The following is a 26,810-nucleotide window of genomic DNA, read 5'->3' as shown; positions in this document are numbered from 1 at the left end:
AGTGAGGGGCTAATCTAGGCCCAAGGCTTGGGTTTTGTCACCTCTGTCATGTAGGAGAGAGCAGAATGTGGACAGACAACAAGCAAGTTCACCTACACCACTGGGCTAGAGGCCAGTTGGCTCAATAGACTCTTTCGGCTAAGGAGAGTCCACTTGCTGCCCAAAGCAATTCTCGCTCACGCCAAAGGCAGATGGTAACTACTTTCCTTGGCCAATGTAAAGTACAATGGGTAGGGAAGGAAAGCAGGGCAGTAAGACAACAACCCAAATAGTGTAAATCACTAGGTGGGGGTAATCGGTGATCAGTATGCCACTCCTTCACATGCATCTCTGAACAAAGTGCTCACTTTCCTTCAGGAAAACGTCACACACAGGCAACATGATGCTGATTTTATCATACGCAGAACAACCAAAGGTTGGAGGGAGTGATCTTTTCACCAAGCTCTTTGAAGATTCTCTGGCTCTGAAACTCTAGGATTTTATGAAATCTCCAGTGTTACCACTGCCCTCCCAACACTGGCCAGCCCAAAGAGAGCTAGTTACCTCTTTTAGAAGTTCCTGCACATGTTCTTCCCCTGATAAGTTCTGCTCCAGTCTCTTCTCCAAGGATGCAACCTTCTCCTGCAAATGTGTGATGAGTTTTTCTTTCTCTTGAGTTTCAGCAGTGGCCTGCAGGTGAAAGCAGAGATTACATTACACTGTCTCTCTCCCTGCCTTCCTGTATCCTCTAGAATCACCACGTTTCTCTGAAATTCTGTTTCCAACTGCATCCTAGAAGAACATATAGCCAGGAGATCTTCCCTGAAAATGGAACAGAGAAGATATGAGATCAGAACCCAACACCACTCAGGTATCTGTTTCAGGCCTATTGCAGCAAGCAGCAAACGCTCCCAAATTTAAGCACCTGGCAATCTGGGAAGGAAGAATGCTATTACATCTGTGGAATCTAGCCAGGACCCTGAGAAGATGTTCCTCCTCTCTAAAATATCCCTTGTGTTGTCATGATCTACTAGCTAAAGGAATGCTCCCCCTCCCACTCTCATCAAGCATAGGTTTAATCCTATTAATCCAGAGGCCAACAGGACCTGCAACTTTACACCAGATGCCAAGAACCAGCAGAGGTAATTCCACTGAAGAAGCTCCCAGCCAGCCCTACAATGACCTACAGAACAATACGCCTGGAAACGTGGGGCTGGATGAAGCAGTCATGATGCCAGTGTAGCTGCCTTAAGGCTGAAGACAGAACTGAAACAAACAATGATATTCATCCTGGCTCACAGGACAGGGAGCACCTCTGAATCACAGCAGCACCTTACACCATGGCCCCAGATCACCAGCTGCCCACTTATTTATTTCAGTCTACCTCTTTAGCAGTGATGGTAGTGGTGGCGGTGGTGGGCTGGGACTACATTTGTTCCTTTCACAACTGCCAATCTCCAAATGCTGCTCAACATCAAAGCTGAGGATCCAGAATCCTTTGAATATACAATTTCTTAGCTCACAGTGATCCTTACATCCATTGAACATGTCCATTCTCCACTCCAAAATAAGGTCGCATGGCATCAACATTTCATTGTGAAGACTTGAACCTCCTCACATATACTGTGCTTCCTCAAATTCCCTCACCTTATGATCCGCTGCTCCATCTCAAGCCATAGACTTTCATGTTTAGCTTGCAACCCAGCCAGTTTTCTCCTCAGAATAAGATGTAGCTACTTGGGCCTAGGATTTTGGGAAGAAGCACTTGCCATTCTGAATTCTCACAGGGGTGACAACATATATAGTGGAGGGGAAGTTTGAAGAATGGATTCAGGATCCCATAATTCGGGCTTCCCTGGTGGCGCAATGGTTAAGGATCTGCCTGCCAACGCAGGGGACACGGGTTCGAGCCCTGGTCCGGGAAGATCCCACATGCCGTGGAGCAACTAAGCCCATGCGCCACAACAACTGAGCCTGCGCTCTAGAGCCTGCAAGCCACAACTACTGAAGCCCGCATGCCTAGAGCCCATGCTCCACAACAAGAGAAGCCACTGCAATGAGAAGACTGCTCACCACAACGAAGGGTAGCCCCCGCTCACTGCAACTAGAGGAAGCCCGTGCGCAGCAACAAAGACCCAATGCAGCCAAAAAAAAAAAAAAAAAGATCCCATAATTCAAAAACTTTTATCAAGCCTATACTCTGTGTGTTGTCTCTAGGGATATAATCAGCTATAGTTACTGACCCATAGAAGCATGGAGGCTGGTGGTAAAAAGAGATATACACACAGTTAATTATAAAACAATACAATAGTGCTGTAACAGAGAGACATGCAAGGCGCTATGAGATATCAGAGGCAGAAGGGACTAACGGGGGCAATCAGATCAGGCCTCCTAGCAGGCAAGTCCAGGTGGCAGGTGGGGGAGAGGAACAAGCTTTCTGGGTAAAAGGCAGCATGTGTAAAGGGGTAAACAGACAAGTTCAACATGACCAGAGGGCTGGGTGAAGAGGAAAGAAGAAGTGAAGACAACTGCCAGGTCTGTTGCTCAGGTGCCTGGATGAATGGTAACATTATGCAAAGCAGAGAACAAAGGAGGGAGAGGTAGTCTGATAGGAAAGAAAACAGTTTTGGCGCGGCTGACCCATCTTTAATGGGTCTCTTACTAATAATGTTGGTAACAGTAATAATTACAATAGCATATGGTGCAGCAGCAGCTACAGTTTGCAAAGCATGTGAAAGCTCATCCTCTAGTCCTTACAACCACCCTCCACTGTGTCCATTTACAGGGAAATTGAAGCTTAGGGACTACTAGCCCAACAGCACACACCTTGGTGACAGAATAAGGATTCAAACCCAAGCCTTCTTGACCCAAAGCCTGTACTCCTTATATTACACATCAGTATGAACTTGAGAGATACATGTGACCCTTTCCAGTAACAACCAAGAGAACAAATAAGTCACCGCGCTGGGCAGAGTCGGGGACAGAAGAATCAGTTGCCAATTTCCATTTAGTTTTCTTGTGCACCATATCCCACATAGAGCAATTCCCCACACTCTGGCTGTTTTACTTCAAGCCCTCAGCACCTAATGTGCTATAGCTAACACCATACTTAATGGTGAGAAACTCAAAGATTTTCCCACTAAGATCAGGTACAAGGCAAGGATGTCCCCTCTCACTACTCCTTTTCAACATCATCTGGAAGTTCTTGCTAATGCAATAAGGCAAGAAAAGGAAATAAAAGGAATGGAAGGCTTCCCTGGTGGCACAGTGGTTAAGAATCTGCCTGCCAATGCAGGGGACACGGATTTGAGCCCTGGTCTGGGAAGATCCCACATGCCATGGAGCAACTGAGCCTGCACACCACAACTACTGAGCCTGCGCTCTAGAGCCTACGAGCCACAACTACTGAGCTCGTGTGCCACAACTAGTGAAGCCCACGCACCTAGAGCCCGTGCTCTGCAACAAGAGAAGCCACCGCAATGAGAAGCCCACAAACTGCAACCAAGAGTAGACCCCGCTCGCCACAACTAGAGAAAGCCTGCGCACGGCAATGAAGACCCAACACAGCCAAATAAATAAATAAAAAATAAATAAATAAATCTTTCTGGAAAAAATTATAGAACCTTATTGAGTGTCATTTTTAAAGAAACAGTAACACTGAATATCTAGAGAGACAGACACTGTGTTCTTGGATAAGAAAACTCACATGATAAAGTAAACAGTGTTCTGCAAATGCATCTTCAGAGTCAATGCAATTCCAATCAATATCCCACCAGGTGTGTGTTTGTTTGTCTGTTCATGTATTTATTTATTTAAGGCTGTGCGCGGGCTTTCTCTAGTTGTGGCGAGCGGGGGCTACTACTCGTCGCGGTGTGCGGGCTTCTCATTGCAGTGGCTTCTCTTGTTGCGGAGCATGGGCTCCAGGCACGCAGGCTTCAGTAGGTGTGGCTCACAGCCTCTAGAGCACAGGTTCAGTAGTTGTGGCGCACAGGCTTAGTTAGTTGCTCCATGGCATGTGGGATCTTCCCGGACCAGGGCTTGAACCCATGTCCCCTTCATCTTTTCCTGGAGACATCTGCAGCCTGGACAATATCAACAGATACTCCCTTCCCTTTGGCATCTGGTTTGGTTCAAGGTTGCATTTGGGCAGGTGACAGTGCTGGAGGCTGGGAAGTCCACGATCAAGGTGCCAGCATGGTCACCTCTGGTGAAGGCTCATTTCCTAGTTCATAGCTGGCACTTCTTTCTGTGTCCTCACCTGGCGGAGGGGTTAATGGTCTTTCTGGAGCCTCTCCACCAGGTTTGTTTGTTTGTTTGTTTGTTTTGCGGTATGCGGGCCTCTCACTGTTGTGGCCCCTCCCGTAGTGGAGCACAGGCTCCGGATGCGCAGGCTCAGCGGCCATGGTTCACAGGCCCAGCCGCTCCGCGGCATGTGGGATCTTCCCGGACCGGGGCACGAACCCGCATCCCCTGCATCGGCATGAGGACTCTCTACCACTGCGCCACCAGGGAAGCCCTCCACCAGGTTTTTTAAGGTGCCTGACAAGTTGTTCTGTGGAAGAGCAATAAGCCAACGACATTCAAAATACTCCTGAAAAAGAACTAGGTACGGAGACTTGTCTTGTCAGACACCAGGACTTATCCTAATACTGTAGCTAGTAAGGCAATGCTTAGTATTGTGCATACACCCCAAAGTCCAGGAGTGGTTCCATGTACAAATGGAAAACTGAATCATGATAAAGCTGGCATTGCAGATCAGTGAGAAGACTGATTTTTCAATAAATGTACTAGAACAATTAAAATGAAAATAAGACACAGATCCCTTTCTCACACCAAAATCACATTTCAGGTATGTTAAAGACTTGAAAATAAAGTCAAGACTCTAAAATTTTCAGATAATAATATAGGAGAATAATGTTATGATTCCAAGTGAGGAAAGGTTTTTAAAAAGAGACAAAGTATAAACTTAAAGGAAAATAATAAATTCAACTATACTAAAATGAAGAGCATATGTTCAACAGAAGAAACCATAAAGAGTGTGAAGGCAAGCCCAAACTGGGAGAACACATTTGCAACCCACATAACTGACCAAGGAGCATGGTGGCCAGGATATATATAAAGAACTCTGACAGGGCCTCCCTGGTGGCGCAGTGGTTAAGAGTCCGCCTGCCGATGCAGGGGATACGGGTTCGTGCCCCGGTCTGGGAGGATCCCATATGCCGCGGAGCGGCTGGGCCCGTGAGCCATGGCCGCTGAGCCTGCGCATCCGGAGCCTGTGCTCCGCAACGGGAGAGGCCACAACAGTGAGAGGCCCGCATACCGCAAAAAGAAAAAAAAAAAAAAAAAAAAGAACTCTGACAATTAGTGAGAAAAAGACAGAAAATGTAATAGAAAATGGGCCAAAGATTTGAACCAGCACTTCACAGAAGAGCACGAATGACTGATAAACATACGAAAATATGCTGAACTTCATTAATAATCTGGGAAAAGCAAATTAAAATCATGGTGAGAGGGAATTCCCTGGTGGTCCAGTGGTTAGAACCCTGTGCTTTCACTGCCAAGGACCCAGGTTCAATCCCTGTTCGGGGAACTAAAATCCTGCAAGCCATGCAGGGTGGCCAAAAAAAAAAAAAAAAAAAAAAAACCATGGTGAGAAAAGATTTCACATTCGCCAGACTGGCAAAAATTAAAAGTCTGATAATATCTCACCTTGTCAAGGAAGCAGAGGAACCCAAATTCTTATACACTGCTGGTGAATGTCTGTAAATTACTACAACTACTATGGAAAAACTGGGCATTACCTAGTAAAGGGGAAAAGTACAAATCTTTTGCCCCAAACTTTTCACATCCCAAATATACCCTAGAGTTAACTCATTCACAGGCAGACAAAAGTTCACAGCAGCCTTGTTTGTAAAAGAAAAAACCAGAAACACCTTAATGCCCACTGTCAATAGAATGGATAAATGAATTTTAGTAACTTCATACTACACAGTTGAGAAAAGATTAAATTAGGGCGGCCTGTGGCCATATGAATGTGTCTCAGAATACAACCTTGAGCACAGAAAGCTAGCATTAGAAGAATACCTAGAGCGCTTCATTTCTATAATGTTAACAAGCATGATAAATGCAAGAAGCTACTGCTTAGGGATAAAAGTAGAAAGCAAAGCTAGGAAGTGGAGTAATTTCTAGATAAGCTTACTTAAGAAGGTAGAAAGAATGTGATGGGGCTTCCCTGGTGGCGCAGTGGTTGAGAATCTGCCTGCTAATGTAAGAGACACGGGTTCGAGCCCTGGTCCGGGAGGATCCCACATGCCACGGAGCAACTAGGCCCGTGAGCCACAACGACTGAGCCTGCGCGTCTGGAGCCTGTGCTCCACAACAAGAGAGGCCGCCATAGTGAGAGGCCCGTGCACCGCGATGAAGAGTGGCCCCCGCTTGCCACAACTAGAGAAAGCCCTCGCACAGAAACGAAGACGCAACACAGCAAAAATAAATAAATTAATTAATAAACTCCTACCCCCAACATCTTCTTTTTTTTTTTTTGTGGTACGCGGGCCTCTCACTGTTGTGGCCTCTCCCGTTGCGGAGCACAGGCTCTGGACACGCAGGCCCAGTGGCCATGGCTCACGGGTCCAGCCGCTCCGCGGCATGTGGGATCTTCCCGGACCGGGGCACAAACCTGTGTCCCCTGCATCGGCAGGCGGACTCTCAACCGCTGCGCCACCAGGGAAGCCCCCCAACATCTTCTTAAAAAAAAAAAAAAAAAGAATGTGATGGAAGAGTAAAGGGCACACCAGGAATCTCAAAGGTAAACATACTGTTCTTTTTCTTAACCTGTGGGGTAGTAGCTACATGGCAGTTCATTAGCTTGTTACACTATTTACCTTACTTATGTTTCATAAATATTATTTCACATATACTCGATATTAACAAGGACAACAAAGAAAAGGACTCTAAACTCATCATCTTTATGAGAAAACTGACCTTCCTTTAGTGCTATCTTAGCCTGATGACTGACAGCATCAGCCACTCAGGTGATTAAGCCAGAAACCCAGAGTAGCCCAAACACCTCCTTTCCTCTTGCTCCTCTCCTGTATTTACCACATTACCAAGTGGGTCCGTCTCCTCACGATTTCTTAAATTTGTCTCCTCCCCCGTCATTTCCACCCCGACTCTTGTCAAAGTCACCGTCTAATGCCTGCACAACTGCGAGCGCTTCCTAACTGGAAACCCTTTCAATGTTTCCTCTAACAGCCAGAGTAGTCCTCTCCCTTCCTCTGTGTTGCCCTTCAAGCCTTCTTCCACTTCCTTGAAGGCGCTACTCCCTTTACTGCCTCAGTTTCTGGGTTTATTGTTCATACTGTTTCCTGTTTAAAATTCTCTGCCATCATTCCTATCCCCACAAGCTTCAGTAGTTCATCTAAGTTCAAGTGTTACTTCCTCAAGGAAAGTGTTCTATGACTCCAACGCTAGATCTGACTTGATGCCCTCTTACAGGATCTCACGGCATCCTGTGGTTTTCCTTCACAGCAACACATCATAGTTTGTAATTATATATCTATGTGATTATTGATTAATGTCTCACTTTCCCTCTAGACTAAATTCCACAAGGGCACGGGTGATATCTGTTTTGCTCACCCTAGTATTTCTAACACCCAGCACAGAGCACAGAGCTTGAACATAATAAAACTCAAATTATATTTTTAGAATGAATGAGGGAACTCAGTAGGACCAGAGTCTAGAAAATTACCTTTTCCAATTATGAAATGGATGGATGGTTCTAATATCAAATGGTCCCATGAATCCCAAAGTTTTGTGTCTGTTATTCTCTCCAAACCCGCCCCCACCCAAATGTATTCTATACCCTTCTGTCTTCTCTGCTTCCTGCTGTCCTACCCATCCTTGAAATTCCAGTTCCTCCAGGAACAGTTCCTTGACTCCTGCACTGGAAATGCACTCTTCCTATGGCATATCCTTTGCATTTGAAAAATCTATTTCACTTATTTGGGACTTACTGAGTTGTGAACTTTTTTCTTGTCAAACAGGAGGTTTGAGTTCTATCATGAAACAGTAGGCCTCCGAGACAAAACACTATAGGTGTCTAGATCTATTTACTGGGTGCTCCTTGTTGTGAGTCAACAAAGCCCCGTGGAACAAGCATGAGCTTTGGAGTAAGACTTGGGTTAGAATTCAGCTCTGTCACTTACTGTATAACTTTGAACAACGTATATGACCTCTCTCGGCTTCTATTTAGGTATCTGTAAGTATGCTAATAGCTAGAAGGGGTATATAGACTTCTCTTTTACACAAATCTTACTGTACTGTAATAATACTGTAAGTCTCCGGTGCACCTGAGATTAGTGGTTCTCAGGGGATGAGGGTAGGGTTTTTGGTACCACCTGTTAGGGGGTGTTTTGTCAATATGAGGAGAAGGGCTGGCTTGTTAATGCCTGAAGGATGCTGCTGGCATTCAGAACACGGGCCAGGAAAACTAAATGTCCTGCAATGCATGGGACAATCATATAGTACAAACTGTTCTGCTCAAAATGGTAAGGAACACACCACTGAGAAACACTACAGTTGATGATATTATTATCGTTCACCCTTATATTCTCAGAACTTAGCATGGGCCTAGAGTAGAAGGGCAAAAAATGTACGTTAGCCAAACAAAAAAGCGAACAGTAATGATATCATTTATGCGCGTTTGAACAAATTGGATTAGAGCCACGTATGTCAAAGGTACAAGCCTAGCCACGTCAACCACCGCTGTTGTGTCTTCTTGTGCTCAAGGTCCATGACGTAGTAGTTTACAAGTTTGAGTAGATCAAAATGGTGTGCTTTGACAGTTCCTGTCAGGACAATACCGACCTCTTCTGTTAAGCAACCCTTGTTCAGCTACATGGCCCCTTCCATCTGGATACAGCCTGGGTACACCAGGAACTAGGGCAATGTGGACTGCATGAGAAACAGAACTTTGACCAGCCACCCTGAGGCGAAAATTTCTGACAGATATAGTTTTTACCCCATTCATGAATCCTAGCAACTTGGGTCCACTACTAGTCCTCTACTTACCTTTTGCAAATCAATGGAAAGTTGCTGAATGAAGGCTTGGAGTTCCTGTTCCTTCTGCTCCAGGGCTGTGATCTTATTTTCTGCACCTGTTTTTGAAGCTGTCACATGATCTCTTTATTGAAAGAAAGCAGACAATGAACAAATTTGGATATCCCACCTAAGACACATTCTTCCACAGGAAAAACACAGATGGTTCTTTACATGTCAGGGCTGCAAACATTAGCCTTGTGAAGATTATCAGTGGAAAAGACTCCTTCACTCTCTCTGAAGCAGAAGTCCCAAGAGAAAAATTCCACTCAGGTTTAGGCAAGAAATCCTGATCTACCTTTGGCTATTCAATAGCTTAGCAACTCTAAAACATACTAAATTGCTCGGCAGCGTTGGAGTGTCTGAGCCTAGGCAGGTGAAGGGGAATGAGGGTTTGGAGGAGGTAGGGGGGTCTTAAAGCCCTAGGCAGGTAAGGATAAGTCCAGAAGACTTTGCCAGAATTAAGATCAGAAAGTGCTACAGTGAGCAATGGGGAAAGACAGGTTGGCTGTAACCAGAGCTACACTAACACCGCTACCCATGTGCCCCACAGACCAAGCAAGAACCTCTGCTCTTCCAGCGTTGAGTAGTTTCTCTGAAGTTCTTCTATCTTCTGGCTTAAGTCTGCTGACATCTGGTTGGAGATCATCAACTCCTCCTGGGTGCGACTAAGTTCTCTGGTACGTGCTTCCAATTCTTGCTCCATTTTCCCCAAACTTTCTTCTTTTTTTAAAAGCTGATACAAAGATAGAAAGTTTCACTGGATCACTACTAAGAAATACACTTGTAAAAAAATCCAGACAAGGACTTCCCTGATGGTCCAGTGGTTAAGAATCTGCCTTCCAATGCAGGGGACATGGTTCGATCCCTGGTCAGGGAAGATCCCACAGGCCATGGGGCAACTAAGCCCACATGCCCCAACTACTGAGCCTGCGCATCTCAACTAGAGAGCCCGCGTGCTGCAAACTACAGAGCCCATGCGCTCTGGAGCCTGCACGCCACAACTACAGAGTCCATGTGCCCTGGAGCCCACGTGCCACAACTAGAGAGAACCCTGCATGTTGCAGTGAAGAGCCAGTGCGATTTGGAGCCCGTGCACCACAACTAGAGAGAAGCCCACATGTCACAATGAAGATCCCGCGTGCCGCAAATAAGACCCAACGCAGCCAAAAATAATAAAAATAAAATAAATAAATTAAAAATAAAATCTGGGACCTCCCTGGTGGTGCAGTGGTTAAGAAGAATCCACCTGCCAGTGCAGGGACAGGGGTTCGATCCCTGGTCTGGGAAGATCCCACATGCTGCGGAGCAACTAAGCCCATGTGCCACAACTACTGAGCCTGCGCTCTAGAGCCTGAGAGCCACAACTACTGAAGCCCGCACACCTAGAGCCCATGCTCTGCAACAAGAGAAGCCACCACAATGAGAAGTCCGTGCACCACAACGAAGAGTAGGCCCCGGGTTTCCCTGGTGGTGCAGTGGTCGAGAGTCCGCCTGCCAATGCAGGGGACATGGGTTAGTGCCCCAGTCTGGGAAGATCCCACATGCCGTGGAGTGGCTGGGCCCATGAGCCATGGCCGCTGAGCCTGCGCGTCCGGAGCCTGTGCTCCACAACAGGAGAGGACACAGCAGTGAGAGGCCCGTGTACCACCAAAAAAAAGAGTAGCCCCCGCTCGCCGCAACTAGAGAAAGCCCGCACGCAGCAACGAAAATCCAGTGCAGCCAAAAATTAATCAATTAATTAATTAATTAATTAATTACAAAAAATCTGGACCAATAAGGCAGGCTTTCATAACACTTTTGTGAGCTTAGAAGGGGTCTCATATGCCCAGTAGTTCAAAAAGAAAAAGGAAATACATTTCAAACAGAATTTTTCCACTTTAACAAACTGAAAAACATACAAATATGATTAATATCAAAGACAACTAAGGTATGCTTATCAGCAGTTAGAGAGTGATGACTAGCAAAATCAGAGTAACTAATCATCTATTCAGGATTTAGCTTCTAAAACAAAAACACGTACCATGTGCTTTACTTTACTTAGTTCCTGCTGCTGGAACCCCTCTAATTCATCCATTTCATCTCTCCTTTGGAAAAGATTCAAACTCTGGTTCTTCATTTCCTGTAACTGAGCTGTCAGAAACCTTTTATCCTATGCAAAAGAAGATATCAGCTCAGGTAACTAGGACATTAGAAATCCGTATTATATAAGCAGAATTCTTAATAAAGGAAAATCTGAAGACAATTTCTTGTCAGTAGCAATAATACATTGATAATGGGAAGCTTTACGGTAATTATTTACAAAATTATCTATAAATCCTTTAAGTTAGAAATAAATATGTTTTAAATGATAGTTGTGAAAAGGGGAACAAGAGCAACAATTACTTAACACTTGAAAAGTGCTTAAGTTTGATTAGCAATTCCAGATATCCATTTTACATGTCTATCTCAATGACACACTGAACTGGCTGAATAACATGAATAACTGGAACAAGACTGAATGCTCTTAAAAAATTAGATGCATTTAAGTAGAACTAATTTTGGTTAGTAAGTTCAGATAGCAAGTCAACAAAAATTAGACATGACTGGTGTCAGGAGGTTACAATTTACTAAATAATAGCTTCCCGAGATGGATTCTCTTCAGGACAAACCCTGTTGTTGCAGTTTCCAATTCTTGATTAAAAAGAAATTAAAATGGGGGGGAGGGGTGGTGGGACTGGGAGATTGGGATTGACATATATACACTAATATGTCTAAAATGGATAACTAATAAGGACCTGCTGTATAAAAAATAAATTAAAAAAATTAAAAAAAGAACTTGCTGTATAAAAAAATTAAATTAAATTAAAAAAAAGAAATTGAAACAGTCTAAAAATAACACTTCCAAAAATCACAGTGGCTTATAAGACCTACATAGATGCCTCATTACTCTTTCCTGGTCTAAAATATTTCCCAACCTCTCCTGCGGTAGGGCGGGGGGAAGGAGAGAAAAGATCTTAGTGAACTGAAGTAGATTTTATTTCGTTCAGTCCTATATGGATTCCCCCTTTACCGTAATTTTAAAAGATGAAAAAATAGTCCAATGAGAATTCAACTGCTACAATCTTAAGAGTTTCTTTCAAGACAAGAAAACTTTAACCTAACCCATACCTTCATATTTAAGAAGACCATAATTAACTCCATGTTTATATATATATATATATATATATATATATATATATATTTTTTTTTTTTTTTTTTTTTTTTTTTTTTCTCTGTACATGGGCCTCTCACTGTTGTGGCCTCTCCCGTTGCGGAGCACAGGCTCCGGACGCACAGGCTCAGCAGCCATGGCTCACGGGCCCAGCCGCTCCGCGGCATGTGGGATCCTCCCAGACCGGGGCACGAACCCATGTCTCCTGCATTGGCAGGCGGACTCTCAACCACTGCGCCACCAGGGAAGCCCTAGATGTATATTTTTTAAGCACAAGTTTCTTTGGGACATAGCTTGACTTTTCTGTAATTCTTTCCTTACGTAAATATGTTAAGGCATTCTGATAGCTTGGGTAATCAGATTTCTACAGAACACACAAAGAAAATCGCTGGTTTAACTTGGTGTTTCATCCCAAGAATGGAGCAATAATAAAACTCATCTGTTTAATAAAATTAACAGTAAATATATTTTACAACTGAATATATCAATCTAAGAAATAATTTTCTGGACTTCCCTGGTGGTCCAGCGGTTAGGACTCTGTGCTCCCAATGCAGGGGGCACAGGTTCGATCCCTGGTTGGGGAACTAAGATCCTGCATGCCATATGGTGCGGCAAAAAAAAAAAAAAAAGAAAAAGAAAAGAAATAATTTTCTACCATAAAGAGTAACTTAGGAGTACTCAATGAAAACAAGGAATGAATTAGGAAGCAGCACATAATGTGGGCTGAGCAAATTGACTATTGATTATTTTAAGTTAAAATGTGTTTCTAATTGTAGGTGTGAAATTTCATCTTCCTGTTCATGTCTGGGAGCCAGGAATACATTACATAAGGCACCTACACAGTGTTACACAAGCTATGGTGCTGGAATAATCAATTCTCCTCATCTGTGTCTAGCTAAGAGGTTCTCTTATCTACTCAATGCTGAGCCTTCAGAAATGCCCTCCTTCCCCACTGCATCCTCAAAAAGTATTCCTAATGTTACCATTGTGTCAATCAGAGCCCCAGCAAGAAACAGACTCAAAGTAGATATTCTGCAGACAGTCTAATAAAGGGACTTTTCAAAGCTGTGGGTGGGGTAAGAAAACCCAAAAGAGATGATGTGCTAGTAACAGTTGGGAATAAAGGGGCAAAGGGATAAACAGGTTACAAGAAACACAGAAAGAGAAACTCTATCAGAGGGTGAACCAAAGGTCCAGCTGAAGCTGTGACCTTTGGCCATAGGATGCAACCAAACTGAAGGGATCTCGCATGGAGATGGCTGAGGGAATAAACTTCCCGACCACACTCTTCCACACATAGTTCTTTTAGTGTTCCCCACTGGCACACTTAATTAGAAGCCAGAGGGCAATGGAGCCCTGATGATGCATTCCCTATCAGCCTTCAGATACACAGGGAAAGGTAGGAGAGGGGGTGGAGAGTGTATCTGGAGGGGCAAACAAAAGATATCCAGTACACCCAGCAAAAAAAAGGAAGACATGAGCTTTCTAAGTCAGTGTCTAATCACCCAGTGCCCTGTTTCCAAGAGGTGGTATAGCCATCAGTGTACTAGGTACTGGAGAAAGCATTTTCCAAGCCCCAGAGAAGAGGCCAACATTCACAATGAGAAAAAAACAAAGATGAACTAACCTTTTCAAGCTGATCCATTTTTTCTGACCATTCCTAAAACAAAACAGTAAAAAAGTACAGTTTCCAGGGAAGAGTATCAATAATATCAAGATCTTAAGAAAACAAAATAACCCTCTCCACCCAAAGCAACCAATCAACCAAACAAAACAGCAAATATAAAGAAAGCCAAGAGTCCTAAAAGGAAAAGAAAATGAACTTTATATAAAATTCTAAAGCACATATATAAGCCTGCAAATTTTTACCAAGCAGAGCACCCAAGCAAGGCTGCATCTGATGTTCTGATGCAGTTTTCAGCTTATTCCTGAGTGTTTTTCTAGGAGTACTATTATTATTTCTTGGGAGTGGGTACCTGGGACCAGCTGTGTTGGTAATTCCACAACTGCTATATAAAAATTAATTTACTGAGAAACAGGCGGGGGGCAGGGGTTGTCTTCAGCAGCCCCCAATCATTATTTTCCTTCTCATTTTCACTTTACCAATATCTTTTATGCCATCTGATAAAAGTTAAAGGAGAAGGGATTATGCCCCTTATTCACCAATCACAGAAGAGGGGAAAAAATAACCACTGGTAGGTACAAAAGGCTATATCCCAACTGCCTACAATCAGAGTCCACCAATTTTAGATTATCTCTTCATTTATATACATTCATATCACAGTTATTCACTAATTATTGGTGAATGATTTTTTTTTCTGGCTAGTAAATGTCTGACATGACTAATACACACTGTAAAACAAGTCAACCAACCACCCCACCGACTGCAGATGAAATAATGTATTTTCTTAAAATGAAATGTAATATAATAAATTGACCCTGTCTTAATAAATCAGAACTATCATTACAGTATTTTGATGCTTATCTTAAACTTAAAATGCCATTGAACAAAATATACTTTATAATTATTGTAACAGCCAGTAAAAGTATTAGTTTCTTATTGTCATTCGTTCAGCATCTTTCAATGGATGGTTCTACTGAGATTACAGAAGTTCCTCTCAGTCTAGTTGGCTGGGGATGAAGAAACTTGGGACAGAGGTTGTAAGAACTATGTACTCCATGGATGATCACTAGCTTGATAGCATCTTCTCCACTATAAAGGCAAGTGTTTTGGGACTAGGCTTTCAGACAGGTTTTTGGAGGGCAGAGACCTTTTTCCTTATCTTGGGGCTCACCACCAGATTACGAACACACTACTTTCCTCTCCATTTTACAAAGTTATACAGTTTGGAAAATGATACTCTCACATTATGGACACATTTCATGATTATAACTGTAAAGTTCCTTAATAATTTCCCACCCTAAGGCCAAATGAAATCTCAAAGAACTTATATAGCACTCCTTTTCTCCTGTGTTGTAAATATCTTCTACCAGGTTTATGGCATGATTTTTGAAATCATGTCACTAAGTGAAATCTTTCCACCAGCCTTGGGCAGTGCCACATATAAAATACCTGGTCCTTTCTGGCTAATGCCAAAGCCAGTCCTTCTGCCATTTTGGCTCTGTTGGCTTGGAATGTCTCATTCTGCTCTTGAAATTTCCGCAAGGAAGCTGTTAACAAAGAGGCTCTATTTGAGATATGGAGATATTTCAGAAACAGCATGTCAAATAGCCCATGTGATTACTTTACAACTATCACCTAACAAAAAAGGCCAAGGTCACTATGTGGATTATGAGACTGGGAAAAACCTGACCCATCTTGACTTTCCCAGAATCTTTTGCCCTTAGTAATAGACCACAGTTTTGTTTTAGCTTGTTTCCAATTGTTCTTAGTTTTTTGTTATAGTCAAGTATATACATTTAGGAAGATGCCAAAGGGTAACTTTTTAAATGATACAGTGATAGAACACTGAGTTAGGTAGGTTGCCAGAAAACACCAATGCTATTGCTAAGTGATGGCTACTACTACTTTATCAGAATTAAAACAAAAAGTCAAAACAAAGCAAAACAAAAAAACCCTTTCTTCCACTTTATTTTCCTTAAAAAAATTTTTTTAGTATATATTATATCAACAAAAAATAACTTTCTAATTCTGTTAGCATCTTTCTTGGATTGAACCCAAAGGAGAACATATGATTTAGGGTAAACTAAACAAAATGTATGTTCTATTGTTAGACGAGTGATGACAGATAGAGATTTTCCCCAGTTATTGAACAAAGCAGCAATGAAGCTATGGCTAGAACCAAAGTTTCTTAATGTAGGCCCAAGGACCAGGCACTTGATTTTACTAAAAACTAAGGGCAGCCAATAAACCAGTCAACTGGATGAGATACATAATAAACTTCTCCTAAGAAGCATGCCCATAAAGCAACATAAGGATGAATTGTATGCTTATAACTATCAGATAAATGTTGTATCAACTTGATTAAGAAGTACACTACTTATAAAATAAAGATCTGGGCTATGATGAAGGACAAACTTAACCATACGCTATTGTTTCATTTCAAAAAACTAAACCCTGAAAAGATTGAAAAAAGCAGGAAAAAAAATACGTACAATCCTGGTGTTTTTCTAATGCAATTTCAAGCTTCTCTTTTATCTTCTGCAAGTTTCGGACCTGTTCAGCATAGTCTTGGGTGAGGAGGGTGACGCACATACCAGGAATGGACAAACATCAGGAAAGGAAGTTAATTAAACAAAAAAAAAAATGAATGAAAATGATGATGATTTTCTCAACCTGAAAACCATTCCTGTTAAGGAAAGCTGGGCAGACAGCTTCCCATTAACAATGAACAACACAGGCAAACAGGTATAGTACACACTACCCACAGTGTAAATGGTGAATACAAACAGGCAGATTTGTTTAGCCTTGAGAGAGAACGAGAACTGGGCCTGGTCTGGTCATCAGAAATGCCCTGCCATGAAAACCACTATTATCTCATTACTTAATTTCAAATCTCAGTTTTCACCTTCCTTTCCAGTCTTAGCAGTAGGATAGATCAAAGCGAATTCACTGAACAGCTCACTTACAGTCCATACAACTGAGTGACAGTGGTTAGGGCAATAGCAAACATCTTACCACAGTATTGCCTTTGCAATAAAAGTACTTAATTCTCTAGAAAAGTCAGCTTCCTTTCTACACAGAACTGAGCTGCCTATGACATATTAAAGGTGAAAGTCAGAATTAATTACCTTGGTAGCCAAAGAAGATAGTATGGTATAGTGGAAAAGTAGACAGGCTTTAGTTCAAATCCCAACTCTGTCAGTCCTTAGCTGAGAGACCTTAAGCAAATTATTGATCCTAAGTATTAGTTTCTTCGTTTATGAAATGATGATATTAATTTATCTACCTCAAAGGATGTATTAGATAATAAACTAAATGTTCTATATGCCTTAGTTATAAAACAAACTAAGTGCTTTAAGCACGTTGCACACAATGCTCAATAAAGGGTAGCTGATACTGTGGTTGTTGTTATTATTCATACTGAGCCTGTAGGTAAATGCCCAGGACATAAGTGGGCTTAATAAATGTTAGTCCTCTTCCCTGTCCCTCCTCTAACATCAGTCAAGCCCAAACTGTTTTGGGAAGATCCATATTACCTTAGAGCTTTCTCCCCAACACTGAATAAATATAAAGTTACTTCACCTCTGTTACTGGTATTACTTACGGGTAGGGGTAACAGGATAATAACAATTGAGTTTAAAGCAGACTGTAGTGGTTTGGATCCCAGCCCTACCACCTACTACCTCTGTGACCTTAATGTCACTAAGTCTTGTTAGGCTAGAGTGAGAACAAAATGAGATAATGGGCTATCTAGGAGCTGTGAGTTATACTATGTACCTTTGATAACTACACAAACACAAATATTTCACATACAACTTGGTGAATTTTGTAGTCTGTTGCTTTCATTACAGTAAAACGGGCATAAGGCCAAAGGACAAAAACAAACACAGAAGCCATTTACCACTTCACAGGCTGAAGCTTTCAAAATGTATCTACTGGCAGAAACCCAAATAAGAACTCACAACTCTATCACAAATATGCCCTGCTCAGGCAAAGAATATAATAGGAGTTGTGTAAATCGTAAACTGCACATAAAAGACATAATGAGAGTTATAGCTTCTATACAGGTGTTGAAGTTAGAAATACCATTGAAAAGTAGCCCAGAGACCCAGAATGACATTACACAGGTGATATGTATCTGTAGCAAGTGGCAATGTAGCACCAAACCCTGTCTGGTGCTGAAGAATCCAACATTTGTTGGCCATTCCCTAAAAATGCTATCTCCTAACCCTCTCCACCTGAAAGCAAGCTAGGCTAATGGGTGAAAGATAGTTAAATCTACATATACTTTTAATACCTTTTATATCCACGGCTAGAAATCTCAGGAGCAGAAAAACCTAAGTTTTTTTTTTTTTTAACTTTAAAACTCAGTTTTGAATTTACACTATTCAGTACACTAACAAAAGAAGGGATTAAAGGGGGTACAAGTTGCTCCTTTTTGACTGAGAATATCAAAATATGTCAAAATAACTGTAAGGTTATGCTGTTTGGCTTTTTTATAGGCCAAGAGGGTCAGGCAAGGCAAGTTTCCTTTGTTTGCTTCTTATGAGTTCTTAGACATACCAGAAAGCCTGGCCTCTAATTTCCGTATCTGTTCATTCCTTCTCAAAAGCTGGGATGAAAGATCTTCTCTGGAGCTGCTTCCATCAGACGCCTGTTGAGACAGATATAAGAGGTTGTATTCATACCTGGGTTTTTAGCAGCATGAGACCACAATATTCAATCAGAAAGCAACAACTCTAATTTTAGGTTTGGTTACACTTTAAGTGATAACTGAAAAGTTTCTCTAACTATAAAGTAGAAGCAACACTACCTCCATCTATAACATGAGGAGATACAAGATGCAAAACAGATAAATTGTGCGTGTGTGTGTGTGTGTGTGCGCGCACACACACTATTGGAATACACAGTGGTAAACAAATCCATTATGATCATATTACACCAAGTACATAATACAAAAAAATATATTTTCAGATAAAAAAGTAAATCACTTTATTTTTCCAAAGGTAAAATCCTGAGGTAAAGGGAAGAAGGTTCTTTAGCAAGGGATCAAAGGCTGGTTGGTCTGTGATGAAGAATCTATCACTGACATTGATAAAGTTTCAGTATCTTCATCTATAAAACAAAGGGGCATCAATCTATAGCTCTAAAATGCATCAAAAACTTTAGCAGATAATATACATTCAGTAAATCACTGCATTAATGAGACATCAAAATTTCCCAATAATTTAGATTATCTTAAAACATGTGCACTACTACTACTTTGGGCACTGCTTACTACTGCTAATAAATAAATCACTTTATCTTTCTACTTTTGATTATAAAATTTTAAAAATACAGAAGAGTAAGGAGGGTGGTTTAATGAACATTCTCTCTCTACTTTAACAACTGCTGATTTTTCCCATATTTGCTTCATCAATTTTTATTGTACTATAGTACTTTAAATAGCAGACATTGACATTTCATCCTAAATATTTTGATAAACATTTCTAAAATATAAGGACATTTTCCTTTATAGCCACAATACCATTATTATACCTAACAAAATTAAAAATAATAGTATCTAATATCCAGTCTTCAGTCTTCCCCATTTACTGCCAAAATGTATTTAAAGGTGGTTGAACAACTCACTTTAAATATTCATTTACCCACTGAGCCACTTACTCGTCCATTATGGAGGGTACAGTTAAAAGGGAGTCTCAGGAGGCGGAAGGCCCAGGTTAAAGTCCCATCTTCACCACTTACAAACTACAAGAACTTGGACCAATTACTTAACTTCTCTGTGCACTGGTTTCGTCACATGTAAAATGTAACAAACATAATCTACGTCACAAAGCTGTGATGAGGATTAAGTAAATCAATACTTGTCTGGTCTTGAAAACACAGCCTGGTGCATAACTAGCTTTAATAAGTGTCATCTGTTAGTAGTATAAGTTATGAATATTACTGTCAGTGAGCCATCTATTCTTAGCACTGTGCTAAGCACTGGGAACAGTGGTGAAACGGGAGTCCCGATCTAAAACAGCAGCAGCTGCCGCAACTACGAATTACGAAGTGCTTATTAAGAGCCAGGCACTATACTAAGTGTTTTATATACTATGCAGAAAAGAGTTAACATCCCAGGCCTGAGACTGCTATCCTTGGCAAGGCCTGTTTGTAAGGCGAGCCCTTGGCTGGCCTGTGGAAACTTAGATTTTACAAGGGTTCTCACCATTCCTGATAAGAATGGCTCACTGTACCTAAACTAACTGTGCCAAAAATATGGTTTATGCTGAACACCTGTTTTTGTTCTGGGAGTCTGGAATTTTGGTAAATGCTAGGCGGAGGGTGCCTATATGACTAGCCTCCAGTAAAATTCCTGGGCACTGAGTCTCTAATGAGCTTCCTTGATAGACAACATTTTATCCTGTGTTGTCACAATTCCTTGCTGAGGGAAAGAATTGTGCCCTATGCAACTCCAGTGGGAGAGGACTCTTGGAAGCCTGTGCCTGGTTTCCTCCAGACTTTGTTCATGCACCTTTTCCCTTTGCTAATTTTGCTTTGTGGTAAATGTTTTTACTGTGATAAATGATAGCAGTGAGTAAAACTATATGCTGAGTCCTGTGAGTTCTTCTAATGAATAATCGAACCTAGGGGAGAACCTTGCCTGCCCGCCCTGCCCCAACACACATACTTTAATAAAGACAGGTATAGTTCCTATCTCCATTTTACAGAGGTGGAAATTAAGGCATAGAAAAGTGACAAAAAATTTGCCCAAGGTCACACAATAACGAGGAAAGAGGAATCGAATGCAGGTCTACCTCCAGAACCTGGCCTGAGGCCCTAACTGTTACTCTACTCCCTCTCATGAAGCTCCCGGTTTAGTGGGAGAGACAACCAAGCAAATCATCAACAACAATGCAGCGTAACAGGTGATATTACAGAGGATCTAGGAGACAAGGTGCCAAATTCAGCCAGTAGGGATAAAGAGTAGAGGCGGTGAGATGGGCAGGTCAGGTCAAGGGGGGCTTCCTGGAAGTAACACGTGAGCCAGGTGTTGAAGGATGCACAAAAGTATGTCAGAGGAATTCAGAAGTGAGAGGAGGACACAGGAGAAATTCCAGAGAGAGGAGACAGAATATGCAAACATTTGTAGGTATGATGGAAAGTTGTCCATTCCATAAAGTACATTAAGTTCAATATGGCTGGAGCACAGGGTATAGGGAAGTAGAATGAGATAAAGGTAGGATGGGTTAGCTGTGACAAGACCACAGAGGTTTACCATTATACTATAATAATGACTTTGCACTTCTTCCTGCAGATGATGGGGAAGCCACTGAGGAGTTTTAAGCATTGGACAGACACGAACAGGTCTGCTCTGGGGAGTTACTGGAGCCAGGGGGCCCAGATAGGCTACCACATTTGTCCACGGAAGAAAGACAGCCTGAAATAAAATGGAAGTAAAATGTACTACTAGTAAATGGAGTACAAAGGGTAAGTTTGAGTCAGGAGATGGAAGCCAAAATACTTGCTGACTAATTGGACACCAAGAAGTGAAGAAGCAAAGAGTCTAAAATGTCTCCAAGGTTTCTTGCTGATGACTTGGGGGACGAAGGTGCACATGTGGACATGGAGTTAATAAATTCAGTTTTGTTCATGTTAAGAATTTGAGATACCAGAGGAAAGGCACCTGGTTGGAGAAATATATGCAATGGGATATAAAGGTCTGGAGATAGGGAGTGAAGATCGGAATGTATACATAAATAAGTTCAAACAGATAACTGTAGAAGTCACACAGCAAAGTATTTCCTGAATTCAGGCCAATCTCCATATCTGGAACACATTCAAGATCAGAGACTTCATTTAGCAAGTCAGAGTGAAGGCAAAGCAAGTACTTCTGCCACAGAACTCAGCAATAAAACTATGTCCTTCAGCCTGGTGATCAAACGTGCATTTATATCTCCTGTTAAATACAGGAGCCAATGATAATTTAGATCTGGTCATCTATTGTTCCACCCCAATAACCTAATAGCTTCTGCCACGTAATCTGACCTGAACAGGTAGTATAAGAAAGGAGGAGGTCGACTCATCTGACCATGGAAACAACTCAAGTATCTATCACTAGTAGAAGACAGAGATAAATTGTGGCCTTTTCAAATGCTGGAATCTTATACAGCAGTAAAAATAAATGAATCACCTATAGTGTACCATTTTTATAAAGTTTGAAAATAAGCAACATTAAACAACAGATTGTTTATGAATATATATGTACCTGGTAGGATATTTTAAAAAGCAAAGGATTGATATACACAAACTTTTTTTTTTTTTTTTTTTTTTTTGCGGTATGCGGGCCTCTCACTGTTGTGGCCTCCCCCGTTGCGGAGCACAGGCTCCGGACGCGCAGGCTCAGCGGCCATGGCTCACGGGCCCAGCCACTCCGCGGCATACGGGATCCTCCCAGACCGGGTCACGAACCCGCATCCCCTGCATCGGCAGGCGGACTCTCAACCACTTGCGCCACCAGGGAGGCCCCGATATACACAAACTTTTGGACAGGTTACCTGAAGGGGCGGAAAGGGAAGGGAACCAAGAAGGAGCAAACAAGTGGCTTTGACGGTACCGATAATGTTCTAGTTCTCTGTATAGGTGACAGATTTAACAAGCGTTCATTATATTTTTATGCCTTATACTTTACACTTACATTACCTACATTCTTTTACATATATCAAGCATTATAAATAACTTCTTTTAAGTTACCTAACTTTAAGAGGATCCTGTCATATGCCACCGACCCGATTTTAATCCTAAGGCATGACACTTACCTAACACAGCAGCATGCTCAAATCTTTCCAGCTACAAAGGTATTTTACAAATAAGGGACACAATGCAGCCATCAGTGCAATCTTTTCATCAATTTTCCCACTAAAATAGTGCTAATTCCCTGGCTAATTCCACACCAAACTCACAGACCTCGCTAAGCAACAATGACTTAGAGTGTATATATGTGCAGACACAACAAGCCAAAGTATTTTGAGAAATGAAATGTAAAAGGAGATGCACAAGGTGCATGGAAAAAGAGTACAAGAGGACAATGTAGAGAATATGCAAAGGGACCCATGAAAAATAAGAAAAAAAAAAAATAGAAAAGCACCTCAGAGCAAGAAGAATCAGATATAAACTACAAATAATCTTGTAATTTTAAAAGAAAATACTTATTGGAGGGACTTCCCTGGTGGTCCAGTGGCCAAAGACTCCGTGCTCCCAATGCAGGGGGCCCAGGTTTGATCCCTAGTCAGGGAAATAGATTCCACATGCTGCAACTGAGAGTTCACATGCTGCAACTCAAGATCCTGCATGCTGCAACTAAAGATCCCGCGTGCCGCAACAAAGATCCCGAGGGCCGCAACTAAGACTCAGAGCAGCCAAATAAATACATAAATATCTAAAAAAAAAAAAAAAATATATATATATATATATATAAAGGCTATTAAAAATAATAATAAAAAAAGAAAATATTTATTGCAAAGATTCCGTGAAATATTATTTTAAAAATACAGTGAGGCTATACCAAACATTAAAAACTAGAGAAGATACTTACAAAGTCATCTCCTGAGTCAGCTCCCATGGAGGCAACCGATTCCTTGCTCACTGATCGTGGGATCCTAGTAGCACCTCCTGACCTCTGAGCGACAGCAGTCTCTTCTGCAATTTTCTTCTTTAGTTTTGCAAACATTTTGCTGTGTGGCTATCCTTGCACTGATGGCCAGGTCTTGAACCCCCTACAACAGTCGTTAGGCCAGCAACCAGGAATTCGGAGACAGGTGCCTAAAAAGTTCCAGATATCCAAACTAACTGCATTCCCACTGAAATGTGGGCCAAAGGCTTGTGGCAATAGCGTATCTATAAATCAGATAAAAGAGCGCTCTAAGTTAAACACAGAGAGATTTCACATCTGGGTTGTTTTGTTAAGCTTCAGGTTTCAAGATTAAGTTTCGTAAGTTTACATGCACACTTACTAGAACACAATTACGAAACATTTGAAAAGCACTCAGGTGCTACAGATGTATGTACAGATAAGGAAATCCAGTCTCAAGGAGGTGAAGTAATCTGCCAAAGATTGTGTGGCTAAATGCAGTGCTGGCATTTGAACCCAGGACTCTGACTCACAAGTCCTTACTCTTTTTTTTTTTTTTTTTTTAATTACACCACATTGGCTGTGGCATGTAACACATCAAGTAAAATTTCCCACGGCAAGCACTAACATAATGCTTCTGAATCCTTCCCCTAATAATATTAAGTTCAACTACAGTTTAGACAAAAACATGTAACTCAATACAGAGAGAAGGTATAATGTTCTAATGTTCCAAGATGGTTTGGAATCAGCTGTTCACTAGAAAATGTTGACAACTTTTATCCTAAAAAAACAGGCAAGCCAGCCAACTGTATTGTATACGTATCAGGTATCCTTAAATGTTTCCTGGAAATGCTGTGTGGTTCTCTTTTTTAAGAGTGACTAAAATTACCTCAAGTCAATTTCTTTTTTCACAATGTTTTACACGATATTCAAACATCTTTCCCTCCTAACGTGCATGAAACATTTACATTCTGGGTCCAAACTTAACTTTTGATATTTTGTGGAGGATAACTAAGCTCCGCTCTAAGATGTACAAATGACTTCTTACCACTTCAGAGCATCCATTTAAGTCTGTACAATTCTTCCATTTCTTCAATTTCTGTAAACCACCTACTCACCTGGCTTATCTACTAGATTTAAAACAGCTTGGAGGTCAAAGCTTTCTGTCCTGCATGAAGACAAAAATAAAATGCATTGAATATTTCCTCTCAAGTGTAAGGCCAAAATGTTGCGGGGGTCGGGGCGGGGGGAGTGGAAGAGGAGGGAGGAAGGACTAAGGTGAGGGGTAGAGAAAATCTGTCGCTACCACAGTCCTCAGGGGTCTCCCCTCCCTCACCCTGGTCTTTGCATCTGTGATTTGCCTAAGAGCTTCACTTAAAGGCACAAAGAACAGAATCTCTCATTGTAGTAAGTGGCTAAACTCACTTCGCCTTGGGAGGAGCAGTGAGCAAAACAACTTTAACGAGATTAAGGTTTCCCAGGGCCAGTATTTATTTCAGTTGATTCTGACAGTCACACCGTTTACCCGGCCAGACCCCAGAGCCTTGACTCGCACTAAGAAAGTCGCTGAGAAAAAGGATGGCTAAGTTGGGTAAAAGACAGCTTTCTAATGCCCGGGGGCCAGCCACCTGCCACGGTAGTTTGGATCCCACTCAGTCTCCTTCCAGACCCGCCCGTGCGTGGACTGTCAAAGAAGGGAAGGACCAATGTGTCTCCCATTTGACAGCAGGGAAACCGAGACCCAGAGAGGAAGAGTGACTGGTCCAAAGTCGCGCAGTGGGGGGAAATTCCGGAACCCCAGGCTTCAGGTTCCCAGGCCGGGGAGCCCGCCTCTGCCCCCACCCTCGTCCTTTCTGCACCCCGGTACTGCCCCCCGCCTTGGGTCTTGGGCAACCCAGTCGGGGCCTCTTTGGGCGCACTCCGAGACCACCGGGAGAAAGAGGGGCCTGCTCGTGTCTCCGGTCCCCGCCCGCGCACCTGCCGCTCTCTGGGCAGCCGGCAGAGCCCCGCCTCCGGGGCCTCTCTTGAGCGCCGGCCCGCGTCACCAGCCCCCACAGCCGGCCTGCGGGCAGAGCAGCGACCCGGAACCGCACTTCCACCAGCGCGCCGGAAGTGGCTGCGCGCGGGGCCGTCCCACCGTGCGCATGCGCCTGAGCGCCGTCTCCTCGGCTGCCGGCGCGAGCTTCGGGGTGGCGGTTGGGCCGGAACCGCTGGAGGGCGCGGGGCTGGGGCGCTCCCTGAAGCCGGCCCGCCACGTCAGCAGGCGGCCAAAGTCTCGTAGGACTGGGTGGCCGAAGCACTTGTTTCCTTTTTTTTTTTTTTTTTTAAAGGGGGCGGTGCGGAGCGGGAGAAGTGGTAGGAGCCTGGTGCAAAGGGGAAAGAACTGATTGCTGCGGTGGTGCCAGCCTGTGGCGTGGAAACCTCAGGCCGTGGCTGCGCTGGCCCAACCCAGACTTTTCACTCCTCTCCCTGCATCCCAGTCTGCACCCTACACGGCCTCCTTGTCCCTGCAAGCCCCTGCCGCCTTCCTCACGCAGGAACCTATGGCTCCACACGTTAGTACTGGGAACTCGCGCTTCGTAATGGGTGTCTTAAGTTTTGTGCCTGTGACCCATTGTACGACACGTAATGTGTCATTGAAAGAAGAGTTTCCGGAATCATACTCTTATTATATATTGCAGTCTGATATATTGCATTTCATTAGAAACACACGCTAGCGGCAGCCCACCACATTTCACTAGCCACTAATGGGCCTCCAACTTTTGACAGATGAAGAAAGTCCGGAGAGGTAAAACTGCCTTGTACAAAGTTACAGTACAAATTGATAGCCTACGTCGGGTCTCCGGACTCCTCAATGCCAACCAAGCCAGACATTCCAAATTGAAGTTGCACATGTTCTTGCCCAGACCCAACACCAGCCCGAGGGCCAGTAGCTTCAACCCCATCCCCTGAAACAATCTCTCCCTCAGTGTGTCCCACCAGGAGGAGGGCAGGGAAAAAACCAAGACTAGGACGTAGAAGAAATTTACAAACTAAATAACATCAAATCCTCAACCTCAAGACTGTTTCAAGTAACCGAGGAATTATCTGAAAGAAGCAAACCCTATCAGTTTAGCCCTTATGTTGTCAACAATTCTGAAGAAGTAGCAAAAACTTTAAGCAAATAATGTTTATTTTTATATCGATGATACACTTAATATATACGTGAATTCAAGATACAAAATTCGTTTACAAGAGTTCACACCTGATGAATGTAATCACATTCCTAGAGAGAACATTTATCAATGCAAAAATGTCTTCAA

General features: G+C 42.6%; 1 protein-coding gene across 3 annotated transcripts in view; it reads right to left on the bottom strand.

Moving 5' to 3' along the window:
- The window catches only part of GOLGA1 (golgin A1), a 53,232-nt gene extending 27,639 nt beyond the window's left edge, over positions 1-25,593 (bottom strand). For 2 of the 3 annotated variants that reach the window (XM_060101626.1, XM_060101629.1), the window contains exons 1-11: positions 25,486-25,593; positions 24,557-24,676; positions 23,473-23,774; positions 18,459-18,549; positions 16,388-16,462; positions 15,345-15,442; positions 13,899-13,931; positions 11,102-11,230; positions 9,645-9,814; positions 9,052-9,163; positions 544-669 (exon numbers count right to left, since the gene is read on the bottom strand). In XM_060101626.1, the coding sequence (XP_059957609.1) occupies positions 544-669; positions 9,052-9,163; positions 9,645-9,814; positions 11,102-11,230; positions 13,899-13,931; positions 15,345-15,442; positions 16,388-16,462; positions 18,459-18,549; positions 23,473-23,607 (969 nt within the window). In that variant the 5' untranslated portion in view covers positions 23,608-23,774; positions 24,557-24,676; positions 25,486-25,593. The remainder of the gene's footprint in view (positions 1-543; positions 670-9,051; positions 9,164-9,644; positions 9,815-11,101; positions 11,231-13,898; positions 13,932-15,344; positions 15,443-16,387; positions 16,463-18,458; positions 18,550-23,472; positions 23,775-24,556; positions 24,677-25,485) is intronic. The other variant, XM_060101627.1, reaches the window with a different exon arrangement.
- Positions 25,594-26,810: the final 1,217 nt, after the last annotated feature.

The sequence above is a fragment of the Mesoplodon densirostris genome, chromosome 6 (assembly GCF_025265405.1).
Source record: "Mesoplodon densirostris isolate mMesDen1 chromosome 6, mMesDen1 primary haplotype, whole genome shotgun sequence".
Classification (NCBI taxonomy): Eukaryota; Metazoa; Chordata; class Mammalia; order Artiodactyla; family Ziphiidae; genus Mesoplodon; species Mesoplodon densirostris.
The sequence above is the reverse complement of the archived record's forward strand: the minus strand, read 5'-3'. Positions and strand labels throughout refer to the sequence as shown.